This window comes from Ursus maritimus, unplaced genomic scaffold (assembly GCF_017311325.1).
Source record: "Ursus maritimus isolate PB19 unplaced genomic scaffold, ASM1731132v1 scaffold_10, whole genome shotgun sequence".
Lineage (NCBI taxonomy): Eukaryota > Metazoa > Chordata > Mammalia > Carnivora > Ursidae > Ursus > Ursus maritimus.
Genome location: NW_024423344.1, coordinates 5,141,428 through 5,169,068, shown reverse-complemented (window position 1 = coordinate 5,169,068; position 27,641 = coordinate 5,141,428). Strand labels below are relative to the sequence as shown.

Sequence of the window (27,641 nt, the reverse complement as noted above, 5' to 3'; positions counted from 1 at the left end):
CTGAAGTAGGACTAGTTAATGTCATTAGAAATTAAGATAAAAAGACAAAATCCTGTCTTTATGGACTAATAATTGAAACCTGCCTCACAAGACCACCCATGGTTGCAGAGAAAGTAGTTTTTAAAATTCAAATCTTCTGGAGAGGGTAATTTGAAAGCAGCCATAAATCACACTAATTCAAATGCCACTGCTGGTTTATGGACAGACCAGACCCTGAGCTGCTTGATCTCTACAGGAGAAACCCTGTGACCTTCCTCTGGCTGCAATGTGACATAACCACCATTACTGTGAGCTATTGACTTGATTCTGTATAATTCTGTGACTAGAATCACATACCAGGTCATACTGAAATTTCTTAGATATTATAGAAGATTTTGGAAATTCTCAGACTGTTGTTTAGTTTCAAGATGACTGAATGATAAATTTAAGCTGCATGTACAAAGCTTATGGGGTGTCAAACACCTTTTAAGAAAAATCAGGCAATACCTCCTCAAGTTAAAATGGGACAAATAGACCAATTGAGAATGACGAGTAGCCAACTGCAAAGAGAACTTCATAATAGCAGTAATAATGAAAATAAGTTGTTTATGTGACTATAGAGTACTTCAGACCTCCTGTTAGAACATCGGAAGCTTTGAGTTACTTTTCTCAGAGAGTGAATGGTACCCACAAGCCCAACCAGATTGCACGCACACAGGAAAAGTGTACATGAGGCAAGGAGCTGGCGTGTGGGTGGAGGCGTGGAAAGGGGAAAGAAGCTAATGTCCTTCCCTCAGGGAATCCGTAGTGTCGTTTAACACCACAGACTAATCAGCTGAAAGAATATGGTGTCACTTTAAAATTACCCAATTTTTTTTTCCAGGAAGTTTAAAGTTCTCTCTCAAAATCCAATAATAGCTTGAAAAACTTTACTGAAGGGAAGGAAGGTCAGAAGGTGGGAAGGAAGAAGAAATTCTTACAGTGACCGGTGTTGGTCACCCTACTGACCTCCACAAAGAATGAATATCAAGCCTCCTCTCCTTTGGTTCTTTTCCTCTTTATGCCATAAAATGAAGGAGGAAAAAGAAGAGATCATAATAAAATCTTGATGCCACAACTTCTCAAATAACTCAGAGCATTCTTCAGTTGCTTCACAGGCCTGAGAAATATTTCAAACCCCCCTCATAACATCTGAAGGGCCAGAAGGGTTAAACTGGAAGGATCAGAACTTATGGAGAGCAAGAGAGGAAAACAAACCCCATCACCAATCATCTTACTGGACATGTCAATACGAATACCAGATAACAATTTTATTCACATATAAAAAAGGGTATTACAAAACTACTTGAATAAGAAAATGAAAATTTATACATTTATAAATTCCGGTATGCAAAATAGTAACAATGAAATCTAAATGGATTCAAGGTGGTGACCTTTAAGCAATGATGGACTTTTTTTCCTTTTCTTTTCAATTTTTTTTTTTTAACTATCACGGACAATAGAGCTCAACTAGGTAATAGCGACATTAACATTTTATCTAAAGTAGAAAAATCTATATTTGAAAAATATATTCCATATACACAAAATGAGAAAGTCCATGACTTTACATGGTCGTTCCCCAAATCCTTGTCTCATTCTTGTTGATGGGTTTCTGCAACATTCGAAGTCACACCAATTCTCATTCCCAGACCCGATGATGATGATTTCCTGGTACCCATACCCTAGCGGTTGAGTTCCTGTGAGCACTGTAGGGTATTTGAACTGTGGGAAAGGCAGATTGGGCTTTCCCTCTCAAGTGTTTACACAGAGCATAGACTCTAACATTATTGTATGTTTCTGCAGCAGGCAGTGGTAAAATGTCTTCATCTTGATAAAACAGCCCAGGATTTTTCAAATGCAGTATCAAATGAAATCGACTTTTAACCCTAAGTATTTCCTTACTGCTCCAAAGTGATGTTTCAGGGTTTGGGGCCACAGTCTCATGCCCATCCATCTAGCTTTCTCCAGCAAGTATTTGTCTTTGAAGTCGAGGAGGGTTTCTACATGTGGAAAATATATTCAGGTCACCAGAAGGAGCACAACCCTGGCCGACTTTGATCATCCCTCTGTCAAAACAAAACGATCAGATTGCAAACAATGGCATACATATGTGAATTACAGTGAAGCCACTCGAGGAAACTCTAGTGTGCGTTTTCATAGACATCTTGTGGTCAAATCCTAAGTATTTCACATGACTTCCTAAAGGCAACTCTCCTAAGAGCTGGCGAGTTAGCAAAGTTTAAAAACCATTGGTTAATGCTAAGAAAGAAAAAGAAAAGAGGGTACTAGACACGCTGGGACTACTCTAATTTCTTATTTTGGTTCAAGGAACTGATGTCCCGAGAAGAACCGAGCCCAGGCAAGCTAATCCACATATATTAGAGCCTAAGACTACGGGGAGAGAAACTGTCCAGCCACAAGGAAGAGGGCTCATTAGATTTTCTTCATGTCTACAGAGAGAGAAAAGGATGGTCTAATAAGTGAGAAGAGAAAAATGTCCTACGGAAGACAGAGTTTTTGCATATTCAGTATAATGTTAGGTAAAAGACACTGATCGGGGGTTGGGGGGCGATTGTGAAACTAAGTATTTTAGTGGACTGAAACACAGTCATGTTCGATTTCTGTAAGTGCAAATGTGACCGAGCTAATAGTAATCAGTTAAAAGACAAAGGCCAGAGCTGATCATGTGGGTTCAAGGAGGAAGCAGATAAATCCTGCTCTAGTAATTCCTCTCCAGGGCATAAAGATTAAGAGCAAATGAGCCATTCCCTGCTTCGTGACTGAACTGGGTTCATTTCTGTCTTGGCCGTAGAGAAAATTCTAGTGTGTAAATACCAGAGATGGGGCACCTGACACCACACTTAAACCCAGCATCACTGGCTAATGTAGGAGATTACTGTGCTAACGAAATGTGCACGGTCGGAGGGCTACTTGGTCAGACTCCATGAGGGCAGTGACGAACTGTTCATGTATAGACTGCCAACAAATTGTGTTTTTTCTTCTCCTTCTAGTATGTAGTGTAGTCTCCTGAGATGACTCACGTGGTGTTACATTTCAGTTGTAGGGGAACCAGAGACGTGGTAATTTCTAAAGCCCTTAGTATAAGATACGATGCAAACAAGCAAAATCAAAAACAAACTCACAGGTAGAGAGAACAGGTTGGTGGTCGTCAGAGGCAGGAGGTGGTGGGGGGCGGTGGAGGAAAAAAACATTATCTTTATAAATTATCCCTTTCCTATAAGAGAGGAATTCTGGATCTTCCTAGCTCAATCACAGGGACAGAAGTAACAAATGCTTCCATATCAACTGATTTTTCACAGAAATATGTTAATCATTTTATACAAGTCTCTAGGATACATGTGCTAAGTGGTTTTTAATGCAGGGTCGTGGGGGGCTCTTTCCCCACCACTTTCCCTGCTCGACCCCTCTCCCTACTAGCTCCAGCAAGGGTTCACGAGTCAGTGTCTAAGGTTGCAAGTGTTGATTCTGGAAAAGACTTGCTCTCCTCTGATTCCTAGTTAGGCCAGTTAACTTCATCTAACAACCCCCTGATTTAGGCAGGCAGTATGAAGTCAATTCTAATTGCTTAAGCTAATCAGATAATGAAAAAGTGAGCTTCATCAAATACAAACACTCATTTTTGAACCACTCTACATAAAGACTAAGGTAACTAATCTGACACTGACTTTTAGTAGGATAATTGGCTATATGAAATTATTTCTGGATAGAAAGTGTAAAGGAAAACTTATACTTTGGGTCTTCAGTCTGGTAAAACCACATTCGCCATGAAAATAAGCATGAATGCGTTTCTGTTTCTTGTTATATGCTCATAATCTCGTAGGCTGCAAACTCGACCCATCAGCCTTTGAAGTTATGCTTGTGGCATAGAAGCTTCTTGTTTAGGAAAGATGCGAAGTATCATGAGTGCCTGGAGTCTTTTCTTGTTATTCCTTGAGGTTTCAGCTTACAGCTGGTCTGGCTCAGAAGCAACTGGTTGAAAGGCTTAAAATGCCATCAGTTTGGTTCAGATTTATTTTTTTTTCCCCCAGAAGCCATGCAGGGTCCAGACTGTGCTCAGTCCATAAACCTAAGTGGAGGGGTGAGTGCCCGCTGGGTTCCAACCATATTCTTCTACTGCAGAAAGAAGCAAGTCCTTTAAGCTTCCTAAAACAGCAACAGAAGGGAAAGCTTGAAAAATAATACCTTACAAATGAAAGCTGCTGAGCTATAAATGTTAAAAATTATTGTAAGTAACTTTTACTAGTAGTACACATGTCTTTAATAACATATGGATAAGCAGCTCATTAATAGTATTTGAACATCCAGGGAGGTATGTACTCTGAGAATAAAATAAAGATTTTATAACAACTCACCGTCACTCAGTATTTGCAAATAACACTGCAGAGATGATAATGTGACCCACAGGAAACAAAATGTATTAACAGTTTTTTTGCTCATTTTCGACCCCATTCAAACATTTAAAGCTAGTTTCGACGTTGCACTCTTTTGAAACATTTGTAGGTTAAGATGTCAGGATCCTTTTATGTCCCTTCTTTGAAAGAACAAAGATGATTAATGAATAGTGACACTCTCATTCTTTTCATTTAAAACTTCTGCTGAACTGCTGGAGAAAGTTTAGAGATAGTTTGGAAATGATTTCTCTTCTAATGATCTCCCTGGAAGGCTCAGACTCTTCCTACGGCAAATATCCCCAGCAAAGTGGTGCCCTTAGATCTGTCCCTTGTCACAGAAGGGCAGCGACCTGAGTTCTGGAGGCATCGGCCAAAGGCATGTTACTGCAAGTGAATAGAACCTTCATTTTAGGCAGTAACCTTTCATTCACTTATTTACCACGAATTTGGCATTGGTAGCATATCAGGTAAATTCACAGGAAAAGATTTTTTCCCTAGGTCAAAGGAGAGAATCTAGAAATAGAAGCTTCCGAAAGAACTCTCGATAATCTGAGATAGTTTCATCAAATATGTTGATCAATTGGTATGACCGTAATACCCACATTAACACTACTGTGGGAGATAAATGGTACTCATTTTGCCAACATGGAAAAAAAATAGAGATTTTCAAAGACTGAGCAACTAGAACCCAGATCATGTCATGTCTTTTCTACCATTCCTTCTATTATTTCATGTTGACATTTCCAATGATGGCTAAAAACATCACCAAAAAGAACTTCTCCTGTAAGTAAACAGGCTGGCCTCATTCTCCCAAGTATCTTAGCAAATGATGTCCCAAATATATTGTTCTGTTCCTTTCCGGGGAGGTGTGTATAGGGAAAATTTGACTGGAATTGAGTCATTCAGACTGAAGAGGGTTCTCCCACCTATTTGCTTTCTCCTGCACCATAACTGTCATCACCAGATTCTGGGTGGTCTTAAACCACCCACAAGAAAACTGCTGTGTAAAAATACAGTTTTTGGAAACAAACACCTCATGCATTAGCAATATGACCCTGTAAGACAAAAGTGCCGTCGTGCATTTTGCAATATAGATGCATAACAAATCATCACATTGCACATCTTAGCTCACGCAATGGCAAATGCCAATTATATCTCAGTAAAGCTGGATAAAAGGAGGGAATCGAGGTTAACAAACTGAAAATATGAGTGAATGCCTAGGTAAGAATTTCAAGTTCCATTGAAAATAAATAGAAATAAATCACTAAAGGGGGGGCACTATAATGGCTCTAGCTGCCCTTGTGCATTTCTCAAACAGAAATTCTGTGCTTTCCTGAATTATGAATGAGTCCACGGACCAAGCTAACTAACACAAACTCAAGGAACTGAAAGTCCTTTGGTGTATAATACCAAGCTGCTGAAAGCAAATTCTTTATGAGAAGTAAGTATGTTCCTACCTTAGACAATCAGCCTGTTAAGAGGAAGTCTGAATTGCCATTTGGAATCTGATGGATTGAAAAAAAAAAATAGAACTATTGAGCTAAATATTTGGCTGACCCTTGACACAAAGAAGGGGGTCAATCTCCCAAAGATGTACAGTTGTGTCTGTCTCCTGTTTGCTTTCAAAGATTAAGGTTCACTCACTAAATATCACATACTCAGTAAACGCAATCAAAGACAAAGTGCTTTTCAGAACCTGGACAAGATTATCTCTTAAAATGGGCTCAAAATGTTATTTGTTATTTTTAATTATAGGGGGAAAACCAAAAAGATTCACTTTTTGAAAATTCCTTTCCTGAATTCAGAACACCTCATTTATATTTACCAAATTGTCTAATAATTATAAGACAACACATCTTAGAAAACTAGTAAAGCTTTCACTAATAAATTACATTGTGTAACTTGAATGTAACATTTTCTCATTCATTTTACATATAATTATAACTTTCTTTTCATAATAATCTGAGTTGAAAATATCTTTATGTAGATCATGATTACCTTGACAATTGTCTTTGCAAAGAAGTTAATGCCATTATATAGACCAATCTTCTACACTAAACGATTTTATATTCATATGGCTTCATATGTAGTAAACATTCATATAGTAATAATAATGCTTATTCCCACCCCCACCTCACCAACAATACAAACAGGAAAAGGTAGAGAATGAGTTGGTTCTGATATGACTTGGCATCGAGATGTTTCTCTCTTAGTCGTACAATTTATATCATGGAACTGGTGACGAGCTACACGATTAAGATGAGTGGTAATTCTATTTCCGAGTACTCTCGGAAAACCGCACACAGTCCCTGGAACACAGTTCTAGCTACTCAGACTTGCCCCTAACAACATTTGTGAAGGTAAAAGCAAGTTTACGATCAAAACCAATTGACTCGATACCAAAGAAACTTCAGAATCTTGTAATGAAATTGTGTCTCAGCTTTAAGTTGAAGAGTCTCCCAAGACTTGTATTTTAGAGTACTTGGCAAGGCGTCTGACTGGGAAGTTGGGGTTAGCTGCTGAAAGGGCAGGATCTCTCTGCCTCCTGTTCTCGGCCTCTCACCCGCTCTCAGGGCCTGTGACCCCCTCCTCCGGGCAGCCGCGCGTGCTGAGCCGCCATGGCTTGTGGGCCACTGTCCATTCCTGAGACCTACGCGGCTAACTCTTGTCTTTTCTATTATAAAGTTATAAAAATTTTGGGATGGCTTGAAAGAACAAGGTCAGTAAAGACTCTTTCTCCACTACAAAGGGATGTATTTTACATTTTATTACTTTTTTTTAAGATTTTATTTATTTATTTATTTGTGAGAGTGAGAGCAAGAGGGAGAACACGAGCAGGGGGAAGGAGCAGAGGGAGAGGGAGAAGCAGACTCCCAGCTGAGCAGGGAGCCTGACTTGACTTGGGGTTTGATTCCAGGACCCTGGGATCATGACCTGAGCCCAAGGCAGATGCTTAACTGAATGAGCCACCCAGGTTCCCTTGTATTTTCCATTTTAAGTGCCTAATTTGTTTGCTTTTCTTCCCTTCATTTCCTTTATTTTGGCAAAAACAAAACTGTCTCCAAAGCCAACAAATGCTTTCTGCATAGAATTCCCTATAAATTCTCTACAGAATTTTTTTGTAGTTCAAAGAAAAAGTATTGCAGATTTAGATCAACATATAACCTATGTGCTATTCTTGAAAGGAACACATCTCCATTCACACTTTGACTTCAGACTGTCTAACATCACGAGACAAGGATACATGACCTCGTGGGAAATGGAGGCACCTCTTGAGGGCAGATGCAGCACGTGCCAGAGCGCGTCCCCAGGACCCGGGGCCCCTGAGCCGGCTGCTCACAAGCAGTGAGAGAAAGGCTGCGTGTGCAGGCAGGACCTCGTGGGGCCTGGGAGCCTCACTCTTGCTGGAACTCGGCCCTTTTATACTAAAGGCTGGTATCATTTTTTTCCCCAAAAGAATGTATTCCAACAGTATATGTATGGATATTAGGGAAATGCTTATAGACATTAAGTCAAATTCAGGGACGGCCACATCCTCGCTGGAAGGGGAAAGCAGGGATGGTGCCCAGCTTTCCTTGATGCTTCTCAAGCCTCTTGCAGTGTGCCTGAAAGCCCCAGCTCCCTGTCGTCACCATCTCCTTGCAAACCTGATTTTAAACACTTTTTTCTAGAAGGTTCTTATGCAGTATTTGGACCTGGATCACAACCAACAATCAACTTCTAAGCAAACTGATCAAAATAGAGCAATCTCGAAAACAACAGGAAAAGAGAGAGAAAAGAGAAGCTTCGGGAGATCTAAATTGCCATTAACTTGATGGTGAATGAAGTGCATTTAAGTATGGGGCAGAAAACATCACAGGGCAGATGAAGGTGAGGAACTGTTTACAAGATGATCCCATGACTGTCTCTGTCAATCAGGAATGGAGCTAGGGGGTGCTGTGCTAAGTACTTGGATTTACAAGGAGTAAAAGAATGCAGCTGCTTATTACGACCCTAGAGTAACTGTTAGTTAAAAAAAAAAAAGACTCTTGAAATTAAATTTAAAATATATTCTCCATACATATAAGAATAAGAAGTTATGAAAGATGGAAAAACCTTCTCATCAGGTCCCCCCACATTCTACAGTGAGAGGAGTTCCAATCCCATGGCTCTGCCATGAGTCAGAGCTGTGTGCTTCTTGAGGCCAGTCACTGCCTTACCTGGAGGGACGTCTGCGTGGTCAGGCTGATGATGTCACCGCTCTCCTGACGCAGCTGGCTTCTGGTCAGTGTATCCTGAGTCAGGACTGGCTCTGTCAGTGAGTGGTTACGTTTAGAGGCATCAATAGTCTCTGTAAAGTTTTCAGAATGAATTGGAACAGCTCCACCAACCAAATCCTGACTACTGCTTGACTCCAAGGAGGACGAGCTTTCGTTTTCTGGATTGAGGGAATGAGTGTCTTCTCCAGCGAGTTCGGGATAAGAGTCACAAAGAGAGATGTCGTCGCCACGCATGGGATTTTGCATCAGAGGCCAGGCATCTGAAAACTCACCACAGATGGACCTCGAAAGAGACCCGAAGAACGTGGGCATGGTCTCCGCCACTGGACCTGTGTGTCTGAAACACATTCAAAAGATGTTTAAGTCATCTACGGGGAGGAAAAACACCACTACAAAGCAACACCCAGCTCTGCTTTTAAGTTTTCTAGATGAAACAGCAATTGATTACATTAGAATTCTAGTGCTTCCTTTGTTATAAACTTGCTTCCATACAGTAAATTTAATTATTCCACTTACTTTCAAACTGAATTTGTGTGCCTACTTCTAATCAATATAGTTATACTTAACCCAATGTCTAAAACAGGCAGTTTCCTGGGTCTTAACTGAGTTTCTTGACGGCTATTCTAAAATTCTAAGAGTAAATGACATGTCACAAATTACTTACAGATGACAGAAGTGTCACGAATCATGAATATGAGACAAAAACAAAATTAATGGAGTGTTAAGTATAAAGAATGTCACACTGGATATCAGTAACCCCCGAGAGACTCACTTACCTCTTGCCAAGGATTTGTCCCTCTCTGATGTCTGGAACATCATCAATAATATTTTTTACATGATGTCTCATAGTTTGACACGAGAATTAGTAAATTAGTAGAATGCATATTTTCACAAAGGAATATGACATTACATGGATTAAGAACCCGAGTTACCTCTCCTGAAGAGTGGCCTTGGAATGCACCCTACAGCCCAGAGTCACCCGGTCCACGCTGCAGGCCTCATCACAGCACAGAGACGGAATCAAGTGAACAGGCCCTAGGGAAGCCAGCAGAGGTGTGAAGCACAAGCCTGTCTTCTGGGAACTTTCTCTTTAATACTGGCTCAACACTGCTGGAGAAAATTCAGCTATTCCCCTTTGAGTGACTTTTTGGGGGAAAGGAAATATGAGGTTTAATTCTCTCTGTCTTTTTTTTTTTTTGTTATCTCACAAAAATGATGAAGTGTTTAATGAAATACCTCGAGTAGTCAAACCCCTAGAGCCTGAAAGTGGAATTGTGGGTGCTAGGGGCTAAAGTGGGATGTGGAGGGGGGTCGCTGTTTACTGGGGACAGAGTTTCAGTTCAGGAAGATGAAGGGCTCTGCAAATGGGGGGTGGTGACGGCTGCACACCAGTGTGAAAGGGCTCAGTGCCACTGAACTGCACACTTAAACAATGTTAAAATGACAGACTTTATATTATGTATATTTTACCACAATAAAAATAATAATGAAAGGTAACAGCGCAGCCTGTGAGAGAGAATGTGAAATGAGACTCCCCTGCACCGCTGATGAGACGGTAGAAATAGGAGCACGTTTCTGCTGAGTGGGCTAGCGGTATAGAACAACAGAGACACGTTCAAACCCTTCAACCCAACACACACACACACACACAGTTATTACTGTTTTCCTGCTAGGAAGGGAATGTAAGGAATAACTAGAGGTGTGCACGCCTCTTTATAACACAGCTTTATACACCATTTTGTTCACTGAGGCAGCATCGATTTTTGGTTACAAAGATAACACAAGTGTACGGAAGGAAAAAAAATTTTTTTAAAGAGGGATTCAGATAAGAAATTTAAAAATAAATATTACCCAACCCTACAAACTGGAAATGAACACTGTCAACATTTGGTGAACTTTGTACGTACATACATATATAATTCTGATTTTATAGAACCATGCACATAGTAAATAAAGCATACAAATATGGAGACACACATGTAGAGAGAGAAAAGATTTGCAAAAATCATATATTTACATATGCATGTATATGTTTGTGTATCCTAAGTTTGCATGAGAAATGATCTCCTGACTTTTATAAAAAGGAAAAAAGAGAGTGAAATTATTTTCCTTTTTAAAAATGAATGCTAAGCATGGATATGCAATTGCCAGCCAGGACGGATGCCTGCACACCTTCGCCTAAAGCTCTCTCTCAGCGCAGGCCCCACCTCGCACTGTGTGAATACACGCTGTCGTAAGCGCGGGGAACTCGCCCAGATCTAGGGGCCATCAGCTCAGCAAGCCCGTGCCACGCTCACTGCGAGACACTTCAAAATTATTTAAAAGCAAAAGGCACTGCCTTTCCTCTTAGAAATGGCTCTTTCTAGAGCTCAAGCAGCCGAAGTGCAAGATGAGCCTGGAACATTTTTTGTGTGCCAGAGATGAAGAGAGTGCGAAGAGAATAATCAGGACACGTCAAAATGACACATGAGCCAGCGCGAAGGGACCCACACTGGCCCAACCTAGGAAAACGTTAGCACCGAGATCAATGATGATGGCAACGAGTAGAAACTGTGGAAGAGGGTCCACGAGTCCATGCTAATTCAAGAAAATAAATAAATGGGGAAGAAGTTCTTTCTTACCATAGCAAGCCAACTAATAAATGTGGAGAAAATGATGGAATTACAAAACTAGCATTTGTAACCATCGTGGTAATGACTAGTTCAGGTAAGGACCATCAGAGGATGCTAAACTCTTGGGTGAAAGTTTGGAGAGTAACAGGATATTTACACAGTCTCAGACAGTCTTCTGCAGGTGTTTATTAATTACAAAGAGAACAACAATCATGTTACATCAGAGAAGCCTGGCAGATGTCACCTTAACAAAGGGATCCAAACTGTGACCTGACCAGGAAAGGGACAGCTGCACACGCTGTGCCTCCTGATGTGGGACCCTGGGAAGGACACGGCATCACCCCAGCAGGATTTCGGAATCTAGTCATACAGAAACATAGGACAAACCGAAACCGAGGGTCATTCTATGAAATTACTGGCCTGTGCTTGTCAGCAATAAGGTTATGAAACACAAAGAAAGATTAAGGACCTGTGTCAGATAAAAATAAGGTAAAGAGATTTGACAACTAAATACAACGTTATCTGGGATTTTCTTTTAAGGACATTTTTGAGACAATTTGGAAAATCTGAATACGCTCTATAGATTATACAATAGCTTTGATTTAATGCCCATTTTCTGATTTTAATAACTGTGCAGTTCTGTAAGAGAATGTTCTTGTTCTTAGGAAGCAAATACCGTAGTATTAAGGGGTAAAGGGATATCATCTCTGCAACTGATTTTTAAGTGGAAATGAAAAAAATGTGTATAAATACATATATCTCTACCATACTTAGAAAAGTGATAAAGCAGATGTGGAAATGAGATAAAATGTTAGCATTTGGGGAATCCGGGGGAAGAAGGTATGAGAATTCTTTGTGCTATTCTGTCAACATTTTGTAAGTGTTAAATGATGTCAAAGTAAAAAGTTCGAAGAACAAAGGCACCGCCATGAGGTAGGCAACCACATAAGTGGTAAGTTATTCGGAACCCGGGCAGTAGCGGGCGGATTCTTTCCAGGCTCGGCGTGCTGTTCTGTTAAGAGGACAGCACCAAGGCCATCTGTCCATTTAATCCTTCTTCTCAGGTAGAATTGAAGAGGAGGCAGAGTTTCCTCAACGGTGTACTTTACCACATTTGAGTTCATGTCTCAGGAAATGATTCCTGCTCCCTCTGACCCTAGTGAACCAGTTCAGTGTCTGGGAACCCCAGCACTGCGGGTGTTTTGAGGATCACCCAGTTATAGTCCCTACTGTCTAGAAGTCTATTCCCTACGTAGGCAAAGGCAAAAATAGATCCACACACACCACAGAAAGTCTGATATTTTGTTCCCGACCCATTCCTAGAACAGGAGACAGTAAGGAGCAGCAGCAAAATCAGTCTGCTGAAAACTTCTTACTCCACGTACGAAATGTCAGATCAGAACACGGAATCCTGTAATTTCCTGGTGGGAGAGACTGGACGGTTCCACGAGTGTCAGTCAATCTAAGTGGGAAACACTCAACTTGAAGAGTCTCTCTAAAGAGACAAAATGGTGCCGTCAGCATTGCTTCGAAGGTGCTCTGAGGCTGTGAAGCCAGGCAGACAGGGGCAGACATCTAGGAAGGGCGCTGCCATCAGATTCTGCTTTGCAGAGGAGGCGAGGGGTCTTCACAGAGGGAGGCGAGAAGGAAGTGTAAGTGTGGGAGCCTTGTGTGAATATAAATAAGTGGTGGAGAAAGTATTATCTTTGCCCCTTTTCTGCCCTGGTGAGGAACCAGCTTCCATCTGCATGACTTCCCTACACTTCCTTTTCTGTCACTACTCCCAGAGGCAGTTGAGGTTGGTGGAAAGCCCTGCCATAGCTCTCCCTCTCTGCTCTTAAGAAATCCAAAAAGACATTAAGAAGACCTATCAAAGCTCAGCTTGAATCCTGACAGGATTCAACACAGAATACACGCTCCTACTCTACAAAAGGATGATATTATTTTCAGTCAATGGACCCAAAACAATAAAGGCAAACTTGCTTTTAAAATTTGCCAAACAATTCTAGAATTTTAATGAGATGCTTCTTTTCTTTTTAATACTTAAGAGGCTCAAATCACCTAAACCATCAGGGGACAGACAATCATTTAACGAGATTAGCTTTAACTAGAAAACCAAGCAGAGCAACCGAGCTGTGGGGCGAACAGGGACAATTCTTTGCCATGTCTGCGTCCCTCGGGTTCCCCTGATGGCCCCCTGGCCGGCTGCACTTACCACAGGTCCGGGCCGAGTCCCGGTGGCACTGACAACATGCTCTGGGAGCAGATTCGTGGAGCCGAGGTCTGTCAAAACATGACAGTTCAGAACCGTTGTACTGAATGTCTTGTGCTCTCAGAGACCCTACAGGGGGCGAGAATTCTGTCAGTGAAGACCATTGCCTCTATAAAGGAGCCCATGACCGCCACGATGCAGACAGGTACCCTTCTAGCTCTTAACACTTCTGAAGAAAAGGATGGCTATCATTCACATTTAAAAATATGTCTCCTTATGTGGAGGCACAACTAGGAACGAATTTGTCAAAGCTCAAATTATAGAGTACTTCCGTTGCCAGCACTTGGAAGGATTTTCATTTTGCCTAGTGGCACGGGACACTGCTGCCTTTTCGACGTCCTTATAATGTGGTGCCTCTGGGGGACCAGGTGAATGTGAGCTGTGTTTCCATGTGCGCTCTGTCCCTTTAATAGCTCCTGACTGTCGTCTCGGTCAAGGCCTCGTGGAACCTCCGGTGACAATGATGATAAACACGCTTCGCCCAAATGCTAAGGAACAGAAAGAGCTCCATACTCACAGCTGGGTTTCTTCTCCATAAACTGCCTCTTACAGTAGATGACACAGAGGATGAGCAAGGCCAGCAGGACGGCGGCGAGGGCGCTGCAGATAACGGCCGCCAGGGCTGTGTCCCGCGGGCTGGAGGCCGTGGACGGAATCTTCACGAGGTTGACCTTGCTGGTACCTGGAAACCACAGGAATGGAGTCAGCAGGCTCTCAACAACCCAGACACTCAGACGCTTACCCCCAACTTGGTGGCCAACTTTAATAGTGGCCTTCATGCGATGTAAGTAAGACCCCAGGAAACAAGAGGAGGTATTTGGAAAAGGCTCAGTGCTCCCTCCTCTTAGAAGATTTCTTTAATACCACACTTTCACCTTGCACCCAAAACGTGTGGATGTGTCACTCCTCCTTTCCCACAGCACTGTGAACACACCACCCTCAGCACACTGTGTTGCCAGAATGTGCTTTTAGGCCCGCTAGACCAGAGCTGTTGGCGAGCTGGACTTCCTCATCGTTCTCTGTCTCCCCGTGTTTGACACAGCATTTGGCACATAGTAGGTATGGAATATTTGCTATTTAATTGGACTTAGACTACCTACATTTTCCAACACACTGAATTAAGGGATGCTTTTGGGGGCAACTTTAGGGAAAAATAAGGAGTGGGATCATTCACAACCTAATAGTAAGTCCCAATTTCTGAGACAGTAAACATTTTTTAGGCCTGGCTATTGAATGACTGAACAACACCTAAGTTTTAGAGAAAAAAAATGAATACTGTTTCTATACGATGGCCTGGCAGCCCACTAACATGTTCAAGTGTCAAGAAAGAGATTCTATTTTAGAGGGAGGTATTGCATCATGGTTAAGGACTTAGATTCTGGAATCTCATTGCTTGGATTAACCTCTGGATGTGTAACCCTGAGCCAATCACTTAATCTCTTGGAGTATCAACCGTACCTTGGTTCTATGGAGGTATTAATAGGACCTGTCTCTCCCGGTTGTTGCAAGAAGGAAATGAATTATCCGGTAAAGCAGGTAGAACGGCCCCTTACTGCTCTAGAATCATTAGCTATTGGTGCTCTTACTATTCATGATGATGACAATTAACACTTAACTTCTTTAGGATACTGGGAGGTATGAACTCGTTTAGATCAGAAATCTATATTCAGTCCAGTCACTTCAGAACCTACTAACTAACCTGAGAAGAACCCTAAACAGGGGCAGTTACTCTCTCTCCTCCTCTGGGTACCTGCCCCCTGAGGTGAGGTGGGCCCTCATTCTCCTCCCCTTCAGATGCTCTCAGCTCCTTAGCGCCACTCAGTGGGAGCTCCCCCTAGGCTGAGGGTTAGTCCAGACCACTGCGGCCTGAGAGAAGTGTAACCTCATGCACCCCTCATGCAATTTAAGTTGTCTAGAAGCCATGTTAAAAAAAGAAAAAACAAAGAGGTAAAATTAATCTATTTTACCTAGCCCAAGAGATCTTAAAATATGTATTCATGTATCCAATATAAAAATTATTAATGACATATTTTATATTCTCTATTTTGTATAAAAATTTCAAAGTCCAATGTGATTTCACATTGACAACATCATCTCCTTTTGGACTAAGCACATTTCAGGGGCTCATTAGCCACGTGTGGCTAATGGCTTTTGTACCGACATAACAACTCCAGACATTAAAGGTTTGTATCTATATTTGTGCAGTGTGGCACCTGAAGGCAAGCTAACGCATCAGCTGGGACCTTTCTTCTTCTTCTTCTTTTTTTAAAAAGATTTTATTTACTTATTTGTCAGAGAGAGAGAGAACGAGAGAGCACAAGCAGGGGGAGCGGCAGGCAGAGGGAGAAGCAGGCTCCCCGCTGAGCAAGGAGCCCGACATGGGGCTCGACCCCAGGACCCTAGGATCATAACCGAGCCAAAGGCAGACACTTAACCGACTGAGCCACCCAGGTGTTCCTGGTACTTTTCTTCTTGTCCCTGGCTACACATCCCCCCAACCCCATAAGATTGATTTCCACTGTATGATACTTAAGGGTAGAACCAGAGAGAAACTTCTGGGTTAGTAATATTGAATCATAAAAATATGATAGCAGGAGTGATCATCTGGGAACACTGAGTCTTGGTATTTGTAGGCTCAACGATTCTGGGCCACACTGATGAAAGTTTATTATTGCCACCCAAAAGGCACCTAAGCTATATGCCTTGGGCTTGGATGATTAGGAATCATAATCCAATCATACATTTTAAAGGATATTTGTTCGTGAACATGTTTAGTATTCATAAAAAATATTTACCACTTATAGCTATATAGACATCCTAAAATCATCACACAGCACATACTGAAGTTCATCCATATAGCAAGTTAGACAGATTGCATCTCTGACATGATTGAGATTAAATCTAAATCTGAAACAGCCTCTATCAGTGGACAAATTCACAAGAGGATGTATGAACACAGGCACAGCTGTACAAACATTGACGAATCAATAACCAAAGAGGAATTTATATCCTGTGCAAGAGAAATAGTAGGCTACACTGCAGGGTAAGGGATTTGGGAAATGAAACCTTTATGTCTTTGGACCAAATGGTGCAGTTGTGGAAAATTGCCACCTCGTTTATGTTTGTGAGAAAGATGGTTGACTTCAGGGTGAGATCAGCAGAAACTCTTCATCAAATAACCCAGTTCCACACAACGCAGGGCTTTAGCAAGAGCTGTCGTCAAATGAAACACAGTACATGATTTGAGCTGAAGATCTTAAAGTTCCTAACTCTGTTGTAACTATTGAGTTAAGCTCATCAATTCACATAGTATTGAATATTCAGGAAAACCCTACTAAGAATTGGGACTTCGGGTTAAAGTAGAATCACAATTAGAATTCTTTAAGTTTTTGTTGAACTTCTTTTCGAGTATATAATTTATTTACCTTCATATGAAAGGAACTGTTTCTGCTTTATAAACATGCTAAAATGCCCCCAGTGAGGATTTTGAGTCTGGTGGTTTGTGATTCAGGATTATTTTCCCCAAGCTAATCGTAAAAGTCTTAGGAATAAATATCTTTCCATGGTAGGGTGCTAATATTGTAATCTCAGTGATACTGAGTTGCCATAATAACATCAATTTTTAAAAAAATTGCACTCAGTGAGCCCCTTCTCTATACATTTCACTGGAAGTAACATCTGAAGATGAACAAGAAAAATACACTAGTTTTACCTCTCAACGTTTGACACCTATGTAAGAAAAGTGTCTTGTTAACTCAGACACCCTCTCAGAGAGGTCTCCATAGGAAGCAGGGCTCTGGAAACCACATTCTGGATTTTTGTTTATATGTACAAGTTTATGACAACAGTTACAGCAAACAATCTATTTTATAGGAAATGGGCTCATCATTTTTAGGTTCAATCATCACACACAACAATGCAGACATTTATGTGGACGCTATGGGAGATTGGGCTGTCTATCTTTTGATTTAATAACAACCCCAGAAACTCATTCACATAAGTTTCTGCTAAAAGCCTGTTTCCTTATAATTCTTTTTGATTCGAGTAGTAAAAAAGGGGGGGGAGGGGAGGAGGAGGTTGGTGCCAATTATATGAAGTGGCTTCTACTCTATCAAGTTCTGGCTAATTGAGGTGTTCCTGAGAATTTCTCAGAAGAAGATTTATCTACTACAAACTAAAAAGTATTGTTTTGCTGACCTATGACCACTGCAATGATACTGAGATTAAAGATTCTTTCTACCCACATGCCTCGACTGAATTCCCTGTCCATAGCTGACCAAGCGTATTGAGTGCCTGCAAGTAATTTTACTCATACCTTATTAGGATTCTGATAGTACTTCTGAAGAATTGGGAACACGAATGTCCATAGTCTTTGGAAAGTTTGAACTTTTCTGGAATACAAAGGCATCTCTTACCCTAATTAAGTTATTAAATTCCACTATAATCTTAGCACTACCCTCTGGCAAAGTTACTTCAGAGTGAGAACTGTTTTCTAAGCTTAAATTTTATATTACATTAGATAAGTGCAATTTTATATTATACATTTCCTTAGGAGTTCAGCTCAGTGGAACAATTACTTACCGAGTATTTACAGTGAATAAGACATCCTATGAAGGCATTAAGTAAGTTGAATGAGAATCTGAGTAGAAGAAGAGAAAAGAGACGTTGCCAACAAAGTCTGGCAAGAGTTTTTATACAAGTTCACTTTTACCCTCTTTGGAATGTGACCAAGGTGCAAAATATCCTAATTGCAGAGATACTCTCCTTACATCTCACCTCCCAAACAACTTCAGAATGTAGCTGGAGAGACGCATATAGTAGAGAGATCTGTGTTCCTGGACTCCGATGAGTCATGGAAAAGTCTTGGAAGAGGGACACCTCAGAAGCTGCAAATTAGAAACTCCACGTGCAGGCCACAGACTTGACCGAAATGGGCTTCACTAGCCTTCTGGGTGCGTTTATAGCCTTGGACACTGCTGACATAACTCCAGGGATTTCACTCCCTTTACGACCCGGCAGAGCTGTGAGAATGCACTGATGACCCTCATTGCAGAGACGAGGAAACCAAGACTTTGGGTAGTTTGCTCAAGAGTATACAGCAAAGTGAGATGGCTCGAGACCCGAAACCAGGCCTTGGGACCCTTTCCAGCGGGCCTCACTGGTCTGTGGATACATGTAGCTTGTAAGCGAGTAAAACATTCTGCCAGGGGAAGATGAGCAAAATGTGGTTCATGTCTATGTGAAGGCCATGCTTGTTTCTGCAGGGAGAAACCAGCCAGGCCCCGGAGAGATAGGGAGACTTTCTGAACAGCAGACTGTTCCGGTGTGCATGAAGCCAGTTCCACACCAGTGCACTGCCTGGGGCAGTACTTCAGGGCCCCTCAGCCTCAGCGTGGATCTTGGTGTTGCACGCTGGTGGTGGGCACATAGAGCAATGCCTGAGTGTCACTGAGGCGGGGAGGAGAGGAATGTTTATGGAGGCGACTGAGTCTGGGATGGCTCGGAGGCATCAGGCTCCTACGTGTGCTCTGTGAGATTTCACTGGTAATGACACAGCTCTGCTTGCTCCTGATCTCCGCACTTGTTTAACCATGCCAACTTCCTAGCAGGCTGCTTCAAAGCCTGCTAAACAGAAGATCCTTCTTCCCAGAGTATCATCCTGGCAAAGGGCCCTGTTCAGGGGCGGCTGGCTTGGGAGGAAGGAAACTAGTCCCCAGTTCTAGCTCTCCCTGCTTTCCATCCTGGCCATGGACAAGACTTTCCCCCTCTCTGACGCTTGGTTTCCTCATGGACAAGATAGTGGCTCATAATGTGACACCAAGACCCACCATCAGTGAGGCTGAGGGCTCAGCGACAGTGTCTCTCGGGTCAAATAAGTGAGCGCCTGGGGAGCTAGCTGCCGGGCACACTTGGACATGATGGCCAGGAAGAAAGTCTCGTGATCTATCTGTGGCCTGGCTGATTTCTTCCTACAGAAATGACCATGACCTTCACATCAAAGAATAAGATTAAGTAGGATGCTGTATTTCACTACTCTTAAATTTTTATTTCCAGCCTGAGCTGCTTCCCTGAACTCTAGATGCATCTATCCAATAACCTATTGAACATTTACACTTGGATGGAGATACAACTTAAACTCAAAAATGAATCCAAAAGATCGCCTCTTACAACCTACGACAACCCTGACCTCGTCGCTTCCTTCCACAATCCCTCCCTCCCCACAGACCTCTCCTGCCCATCACCTGAGCCTGTTGGCAAGGCTCGTCCAGGCTGCACAGATCGCTCCTTCAGCTGCCCTTCCGCAAACATCACCTACTTAGTGACTCTTCTCCACCAAACTCTTTTAAAACTACAGTATCTCGGGGCACCTGGGTGGCTCAGCCGTTAAGCGTCTGCCTTCAGCTCAGGTCATGATCCCAGGGTCCTGGGATTGAGCCCCGCGTTGGGCTCCCTGCTTAGTGGGAAGTCTGCTTCTTCCTCTCCCACTCCCCTTGCTTGTGTTCCCTCTCTCACTGTCTCTCTCTTGTCAAATAAATAAATAAAAATCTAAAAAAAATCCCCCAAAAACAAAAAACTGCAGTATCTCACCAGTGCTTCCTGCCCCCTTCCCTGCTGGCTTTTCCTTCCCAGTACTTATGGCCATCTAGCACTTTATGTGTTTAACTTGTTTGGTTCATTGTCATTCTCCTCTCTGGTGGGGGTGAAAGAACCTGTGCTGCATCCCCAAACACACTCCCTGGGCTTGTGTTTAAGCTGGGCCCAGCCAGAGGCCAAATTTTCCAGCCTCCTTTGTAGCTAGGCATGATGTTATGTCGAAGTTAGAGTCAATAGGGAATGGGGGGGGGGGCTGAATGGAAATGATGTGCATAGTACCTGTCATCTCTGATTTAGGGACAAATTGCTTGCCCCAGCCATCTGTGGGCTTGCCCCTTCACTGTGGGCTGCAAGCGGGGTATGGCTGAATTATGCCCAGATTCTATAGATGAGGAAGATATCCAAAGGTTGGCAAAGCACCAGGGCCCAAGAGGCTGGCCTCTGCATGACACGCTGCAGCGGACCCGCTCCACCAGGCAGGACTGCAGAATGCAGACAGGAACACCTCTCTTGCTTAAGTGGCCATATTTTGGGGTCTTCTTATAACAACAACCTCGCCTTCACCCTAATCAATTTCATCTCTCACTAAAATCCAGCTTCCATAAGGGCAGGGATTTTCATCAGTTTTGTCCACTACCAGAGTTATAACACCTACAAGTGTTCTTGGCACAAGTTGGTGCGCATATGTATTTGATCAATGATGGGATGAACGAGTGTTTGTGAAAGAAACTGGAAAACTTGAAGTATCCAAAAGTTTACTTAACGGGGACCTCCCTAATGAACAAGGTGAGATTCTGCCAACAATGTGTTTGCCTCCTCTGCTTCCACCCTTGGCTACACAGCCGGTGACTGCAGATGGAAATAGCTGGCGGCAAATAACAGTCCCCTGGCATGCTCTTTATGTGATGGTAATGTGACCACAGCTGGAAGAGCAAGGGTTGCTCGGGTTTATCAACACTCAAACCTTGAAGATTACTGAGTATAACCGCAGAATGAATATGAAACCAAAACTTCACCTTCTCTAGTCAATTTTAATTATCAGTCCATGAACTCATCACAAAGGATCTTATTTTAGTTATCATATGCCAAATGTAATCTTAGTTAACAATACATACATCATGATGACTAATTTATAATGAATAACCAAAGAGGCTAGAAAAGGGGAGCACCTTCGGGAGGCCAACCACATCTTGCAGAGAAAGCCACTTGGGAGTCAATTTTGGAAACTGATCACTAGCTGAATTAGATAAAGGGGATGATTAAGTATTCTTATCATTTTATCAAATCAGGCATACTAATCTTACATTTTTACTGAGTGTCTCCCCCTAAAACTATGCAGAAGTATGGAGAAAATGACAGGAGCATCTAGAGAACTATTAATGACAAGAATCCATAATTATTTTGGGGGGACATTTACCCAGATTATGGCAACCTCATCACAGCTTCCATAGGCCAAACGCCTACAGAGGACCATCCCCTTACTTACTCACTTTTGAAATGTCATAACAATCCTTTACAGTGGATTCATGGATTTTTTCCATGAAGAAGACTGTACATACCTACATATGTTTTTTCATTTCAAACAAATATTGGAAGGTTAGATCTAGATTTGAGCCCAGTTTGTCTGACTCTAAAACTCATGTTTGCTTGGGGTTTTTTTTTGTAAATTATGCTGTGCTTTTCTTAGCCATTTAGAGCAAAAAATTTACTATGCTGTGAAGGATTATTGGCTCAAATTTTGTATGGACCAGTAAATTCTAGACAATTTGCCAACATATACAATATAACTTGACCTATTTTTTTAAGATTTTATTTATTTATTTGAAAGAGAGAGAGTGAGAGAGAGCATGGGAAGGGGCAGGGGAGAGGGAGAACCAGGCTCCCCGCTGAGCAGGGAGCCCAAAGCGAAGCAGAGCTCAATCCCAGGACCCTGAGATCATGACCTGAGCTGAAGGCAGACGCTTAACCAACTGAGCCACCCAAGCACCCCTAACATAACCTAATTTAAAAACACAAATCTAGCTTCAGAAATTCAAACTGTCTTATCCCAAAGATTAAAGAGGCTTTTATATTTTTTTGTAGGGAAAAATAATGTCTGACCTTTTTAAATGTTATTTTTAAGGTCTCTATGATATAATCAGATAAGTACCAAATAAATATAGTAGGGAAGAACAAGTTGTAAGTGAACTGTGCTTTCTGAGCTTCTGTTTTCAAGATTTCAATAATTCCTTGTGTTTTCAACAGAGTTTAGAGCGTGCAAATACTGCATCAGGTTTCCTGCCCTATGACATGTCACTCTGACGGAATTGAAAGTGTGAGCATTGATGACCATGTTCTGGGACAGGCAATTCAATTAACAATTAGTTCTGAAATAAAAACATACAATTTAGACATTTCCTAATAATTTTCACTGAAATATCTCATCTTTGACTTTTACATTTGTTTTAAGTAAACTATAATTGATCCATTTCTTTCTGTGTTCTTCTACCACCATCGATAAAAATCCCATATCAAATAAAGTTTTAACAAAATAAAACCCAATGAATCTATTTCTAGTAATGTTCTTTAATAAAAAAAAATATTAAGAAAGAGCTCTTTGTAATGTTAACTGAGGCAAGGATACAGTTTTGGAGTGTAAGTTTAATCTTGTTAATCTAAACAGGCTAAACAAAAATATCTATGTTAACACTCAACATATGAATTCCAGATGTACCACAAAAGAGTCTGTCACCAAACAAAATAGCTGGATTTTTTAAAATCCACTTTATACCAAGCCTTCTAACACTGGATAAATGTAAAGAGTGAGCCTTCATCATTTTTTTTTTTTTCATTTTAGGCTTTGATCTTAGAACTATGTGGTTTGTTTTTTAGGAACTGATAGAAATATTATTCCAAAATGAGCTTTTTCTGTGTGTTTCCAAAAATATTTAAACTGGACTGATTTTTTTAATTGTGGTAAAATATATATAACATAACATTTATCACTAGTGACATTGAGTATATTCATGATATTGTGCAACCATCACCACTAATTCTAGAACATTTTCATCACCTCAAAAGGAAAACCCATACCCATTAAGCAGTCAATCTCCATTCTCCTTTCTCTCCACTTCCTGGCAAGCACTAATCTGCTTGCTGTCTCTATGGATTTGTCTATTCTGCATATTTCATATAAATGGAATCATATAATATTATGTGGCCTTTTGTGTCTGGCTTCTATCACTTAGCATAATGTTTTCAAGGTTCAACCATTTTGTAGTATGTATAGGAACTTCATTCCTTTTATGGCTGAATAACATTTCATGGTATGCATATACCACTTTTGTTTATCCATTCATGAGCTGATGGATGTTTGGGGTGTCTCCACTTTTTGTCAGTTGTGAATAATGCTGCTATGCAGATTCACATATAAGCTTTTCCTATATATTTGAAAACCTTTCACAAAGATATATTGTTTCACATGCTATCAAAAGACACATTATCATTACACTAAAGCTTTAAGTTAATTAATATTTCAGGAAATAAAAGTATTTCTTGAGCAAGAACTAAGAGGAGAGTGGAGGAAGCTGATGTTGGAGAAACTGTTCAGGGTCAGTTCATGTAGGGATTTAGAAACTGTAGTGAGGGGTTTGGATTCTATTCTAAGAATAATAGGATATAGTCAACAATAGCAGAATACACATTCTTCTCAAGTGCACATGTATTATTATCCACGATAGACCATATGTGATGTCACAAAACAAGTTTCAATTAATTTTTAAAAACTGAAATTATGCAAAGTCCCTTTTCTAATCACAGTGGAATAAAACTAGAAATCACTAACAAAAAGAAAACTGGAAAATCCACAAATACGAGGAAATTAAAAATATACCCTTAAATAATCAATTGGTCAAGGAAGAAATTGCAAAGGAAATTAGAAAAACTTTTGAGATGAATGAAAACAAAACCACAACATAACAAAACCTATGGGATGCAGCAAAAGTGATGTTTAGAGGAAAATTTATAGCAGTAAATGTCTACATTGAAAAAGAAGATCTAAAGTTAACAACTTAAATTTCAGCTTTCAAAGACATTAGAAAAAGAAGGGCAAATTAAACCAAAAGCTAGCAGATGAAAGGAAATAATAAGGATGAGAACAGAGATAAATGGAATAGAGGATAGGAAAACAATAGAGAGAATCAACAAGACCAATAGTTGATTCTTTGAAAAGATCAACAAAATTGACAAAACCTCAGATTGACTAAAAAAAGGGGAAAGATATAAATTATTAAAATCAGAAAGGAAAGAGAGTACACTGAGACTGACTTTACAGAAATAAAAAAGATTGTAAGAGAATACCATGAACAAATGTACACCAACACATCGGACAAACCAGATGAAATGGACAATTCTTAGAAATATACAAACCAACAAAAACAAAACAGAAGAAATGGGAAATCAGAAGAGACCTATTAGAGGTAAGGAGACAGAATCAGTCATCAAAAGCCTTCTAGCAAAGAAAAGCCCAGGACCTGATGGCTACACTGGTGAACTCTTCCAATATTTATGTATTTATTTATTTATAACATTTTATTTATTCGACAGAGAGAGAGAGCACACACTAGGTGGGGAGAGGGGCAGAGAGAGAGAGAGAGAGGGAGAAGCAGGCTCCCCACTGAGCAGTCAGCCAGACACAGGGCTTGATCCCAAGACCCTGGGATCATGACCTGAGCCGAAGGCAGACGCTTAACCGACTGAGCCACCCAGGCACTCTGAATTCTACCAATATTTAAAGAAGAATTTACATCACTCCTTCTCAAACTCTTCTAAAAAAAATGAAGAAGAGAGAACACCTCCAAACTTTCTAGGAGGCCGGCGTTACCCTGATATCAAAGCTAGACAAAGGCACTACAAAGGAAGAAAACTACAGATCAAAGGCTCTTGTAAAGATAGACACAAAACCCTCAACAAAATAGGAGCAAATCAAATTCAGTAATGTGTTAAAGCGTTACACACCATGACCAAGTAGGATTTTTCCTAGGTAGGCAGTAATGATTAATTATACAAAAATCAGTCAACGTAATACACAGTAATGAAATGAAAGGAAGGAAAAAAACACATGATCATCTCAATTACACTGAAAAAGCACTTGACAAAATCCAATACCTTTTCATGATAAAAATACTGAATAAATTAGAAAGACAAAGGAACTTCCTTATATGACATGATAAAGGTCATATATCAAAAACCCACAGCTAACAACATATTCAATGGAAAAAGACTGAACGCTTTTCCCCTCACATCAGGAAGAACACAAGGATATCTGCTTTTACCACTTCTATTCAACAGAGTAGTAGAAGTCCTTGCCAGGGTAGTTAGGTACGGAAAAGAAACAAAAGGCATACAAATTGGAAAGGAAGAAAGAAAACCTTCCATGTTCACAGATGACCTGATCTTATACGTAGAAACCCCTAAAGATTCCACAAAAAAACCCTATTAGAACTAAAATCCAAAAAGGAAATTAAGAAAATAATCCCATTTATAATATCATAAAAATATTAAAAGACTTACGAATAAATTTAACTAAGGAGGTAAAAATCTGTGCACCAGAAATTATAAAACATTGTTGAAAGAAATTACAGAAGACCAAAATAGGTGGAAAGACATCCCATGTTCATAGATTAGAATACTTAATATTGTTAAGATGACAGTACAACCCAAAGTGACACACATAAGCTGCATGGCTGGCTCAGTCAGTAGAGAATGCAACTCTTGATCTCGGGGTTGTGAGTTCAAGGCCCACATTGGGCATAGAGCTAACTTAAAAAAATACAGATTTAAATTAAAAATCTATTTAAAAAATAACAAAGTGATATGCATAACTCAATGCAATCTCTATCAAAATCCCAATGGCTTTTTTTTTGCAGGAATTAAAAAAAAAAGCCTAAAATTCATATTGAATGAGGTTTACGAACCTAAATAGCCAAAACAATCTTGAAAAAGAAAAAGTTGGAAGACTCACACTTCCCAAATTCCAAACTTGCTATAAATGCTATAGTAATCAGAAAAGTATGGTACTGACATAAGGATAGACATACAGATCAATGGGATATGATTGAGAGTCCAGAAATAAACCTGTACAACTATGGCCAACTGATTTTTGACAAGGTAACCAAGACCATTCAATAGGGGAAAGAACAGTCTTTTCAACAAATGGTGGTGGGAAAACTGGATATCCACATGCAAAAGAATGAAGTTGGATACTATCTCATGTCATATTAAAAGATTAATAAATGAATCAAAGACCTAAATTTAAGAGTGAAAGCTATACAATTCTTAGAAGAAAACATAGGGGGAAATCTTCATGGCCTTGGATTTGGCAATTGTCCCTTAAATATATACCAGAAGCACAGGTGACAAAAGAAAAAATAGATAAATTGGGCTTTAACAAAATCCAAAAACTTTTGTGCTTCAAAGGACACCGTCAAGGACACTGACAACCCATAAAATATTAGAAAATATTTGAAAACTATATATCTAAGAAATGTTTAATATTCAGAATATATAAAGAACTCCTACAACCCAACAACAAAAAGGCAAGCAATCCAAAATGGGCAAAGTACTTAAATAGACATTTCTCCAAAGAAGGTATGTACATAAACAGCCAATAAGCACAAGAAAAGATACTCAACATCACTAGTCATCAGGGAATGTAAAAAACAAAAACAAAAACAAAAAAACCCACAATGAGCTACCACTTCACATCTACTAGGATGATGATGAAGGTAAAACAGAAAATAATTATTGGTAAAGATGTGTACATTGTGGGTGGGAATTTAAGTGATACAGCTACTGGAGGATACAGTCTGGCAGTTGGTCCAAAAGTTAAACATTGAATTACTGTACAATCCAGCACTTTTACTCCTAGGTCCATACTCAAAAGAATAAAAAACAGGGACTCAAACAGATACGTCTATGCCAATGTTCATGGCAATATTATTCATATGGCTGAAAGGTGGAAACAACCCAATCATCTATCAACAGATGATTGGGTAACGCATATATGGTATACACATGAAATGAAAGTTACTCAGCCTTAAAAATAAATGAAAATTTGATACATGTTACAGCATAAGGAAATCTTGAAAACATTAAGCTGAGTGAAATAAGCCAGATGCAAAAGAACAAATATTGATATAATTTCTTTTATATGAAATATCTAGAATAGGTAAGTTGATGGAGTCAGAAAGCAGATCAGACATTGCAAGGGGTTGGAGATGTACTGCTTGATTGTCAGAGTTTCTGTTTGGAGTGACGAAGGGTTGTGGAAGTAGATGGTGGTGAGAGTTGCACAACATTGTGCATGTAGTTAATGCCACTATACATTTACAAATGACAAGTTTTATCACCATAAAAAAAGAAGAACAGGAAGTGATTGGAGGGTTTTGGTGTGGAAGATGACAAGCTCTAGCTTACACTTTAGAAAGATGACCTG

The 27,641-nt window shown here is 40.4% G+C and overlaps 1 protein-coding gene across 3 annotated transcripts in view; it reads right to left on the bottom strand.

The window, feature by feature from the left end:
- TNFRSF19 (TNF receptor superfamily member 19) overlaps nt 1–27,641 on the bottom strand; it is an 81,451-nt gene that overhangs the window by 10,361 nt on the left and 43,449 nt on the right. Inside the window, exons 5-9 of one of the 3 annotated variants that reach the window (XM_008692146.2) lie at nt 14,091–14,255; nt 13,517–13,642; nt 9,622–9,724; nt 8,630–9,026; nt 1,283–4,182 (exon numbers count right to left, since the gene is read on the bottom strand). In XM_008692146.2, coding sequence (XP_008690368.2) covers nt 4,174–4,182; nt 8,630–9,026; nt 9,622–9,724; nt 13,517–13,642; nt 14,091–14,255 — 800 coding nt within the window. In that variant the 3' untranslated portion in view covers nt 1,283–4,173. Of the gene's footprint in view, nt 1–1,282; nt 4,183–8,629; nt 9,027–9,621; nt 9,725–13,516; nt 13,643–14,090; nt 14,256–27,641 lie in introns of those variants that run through there. The other 2 variants (XM_008692145.2, XM_040621568.1) reach the window with 2 other exon arrangements.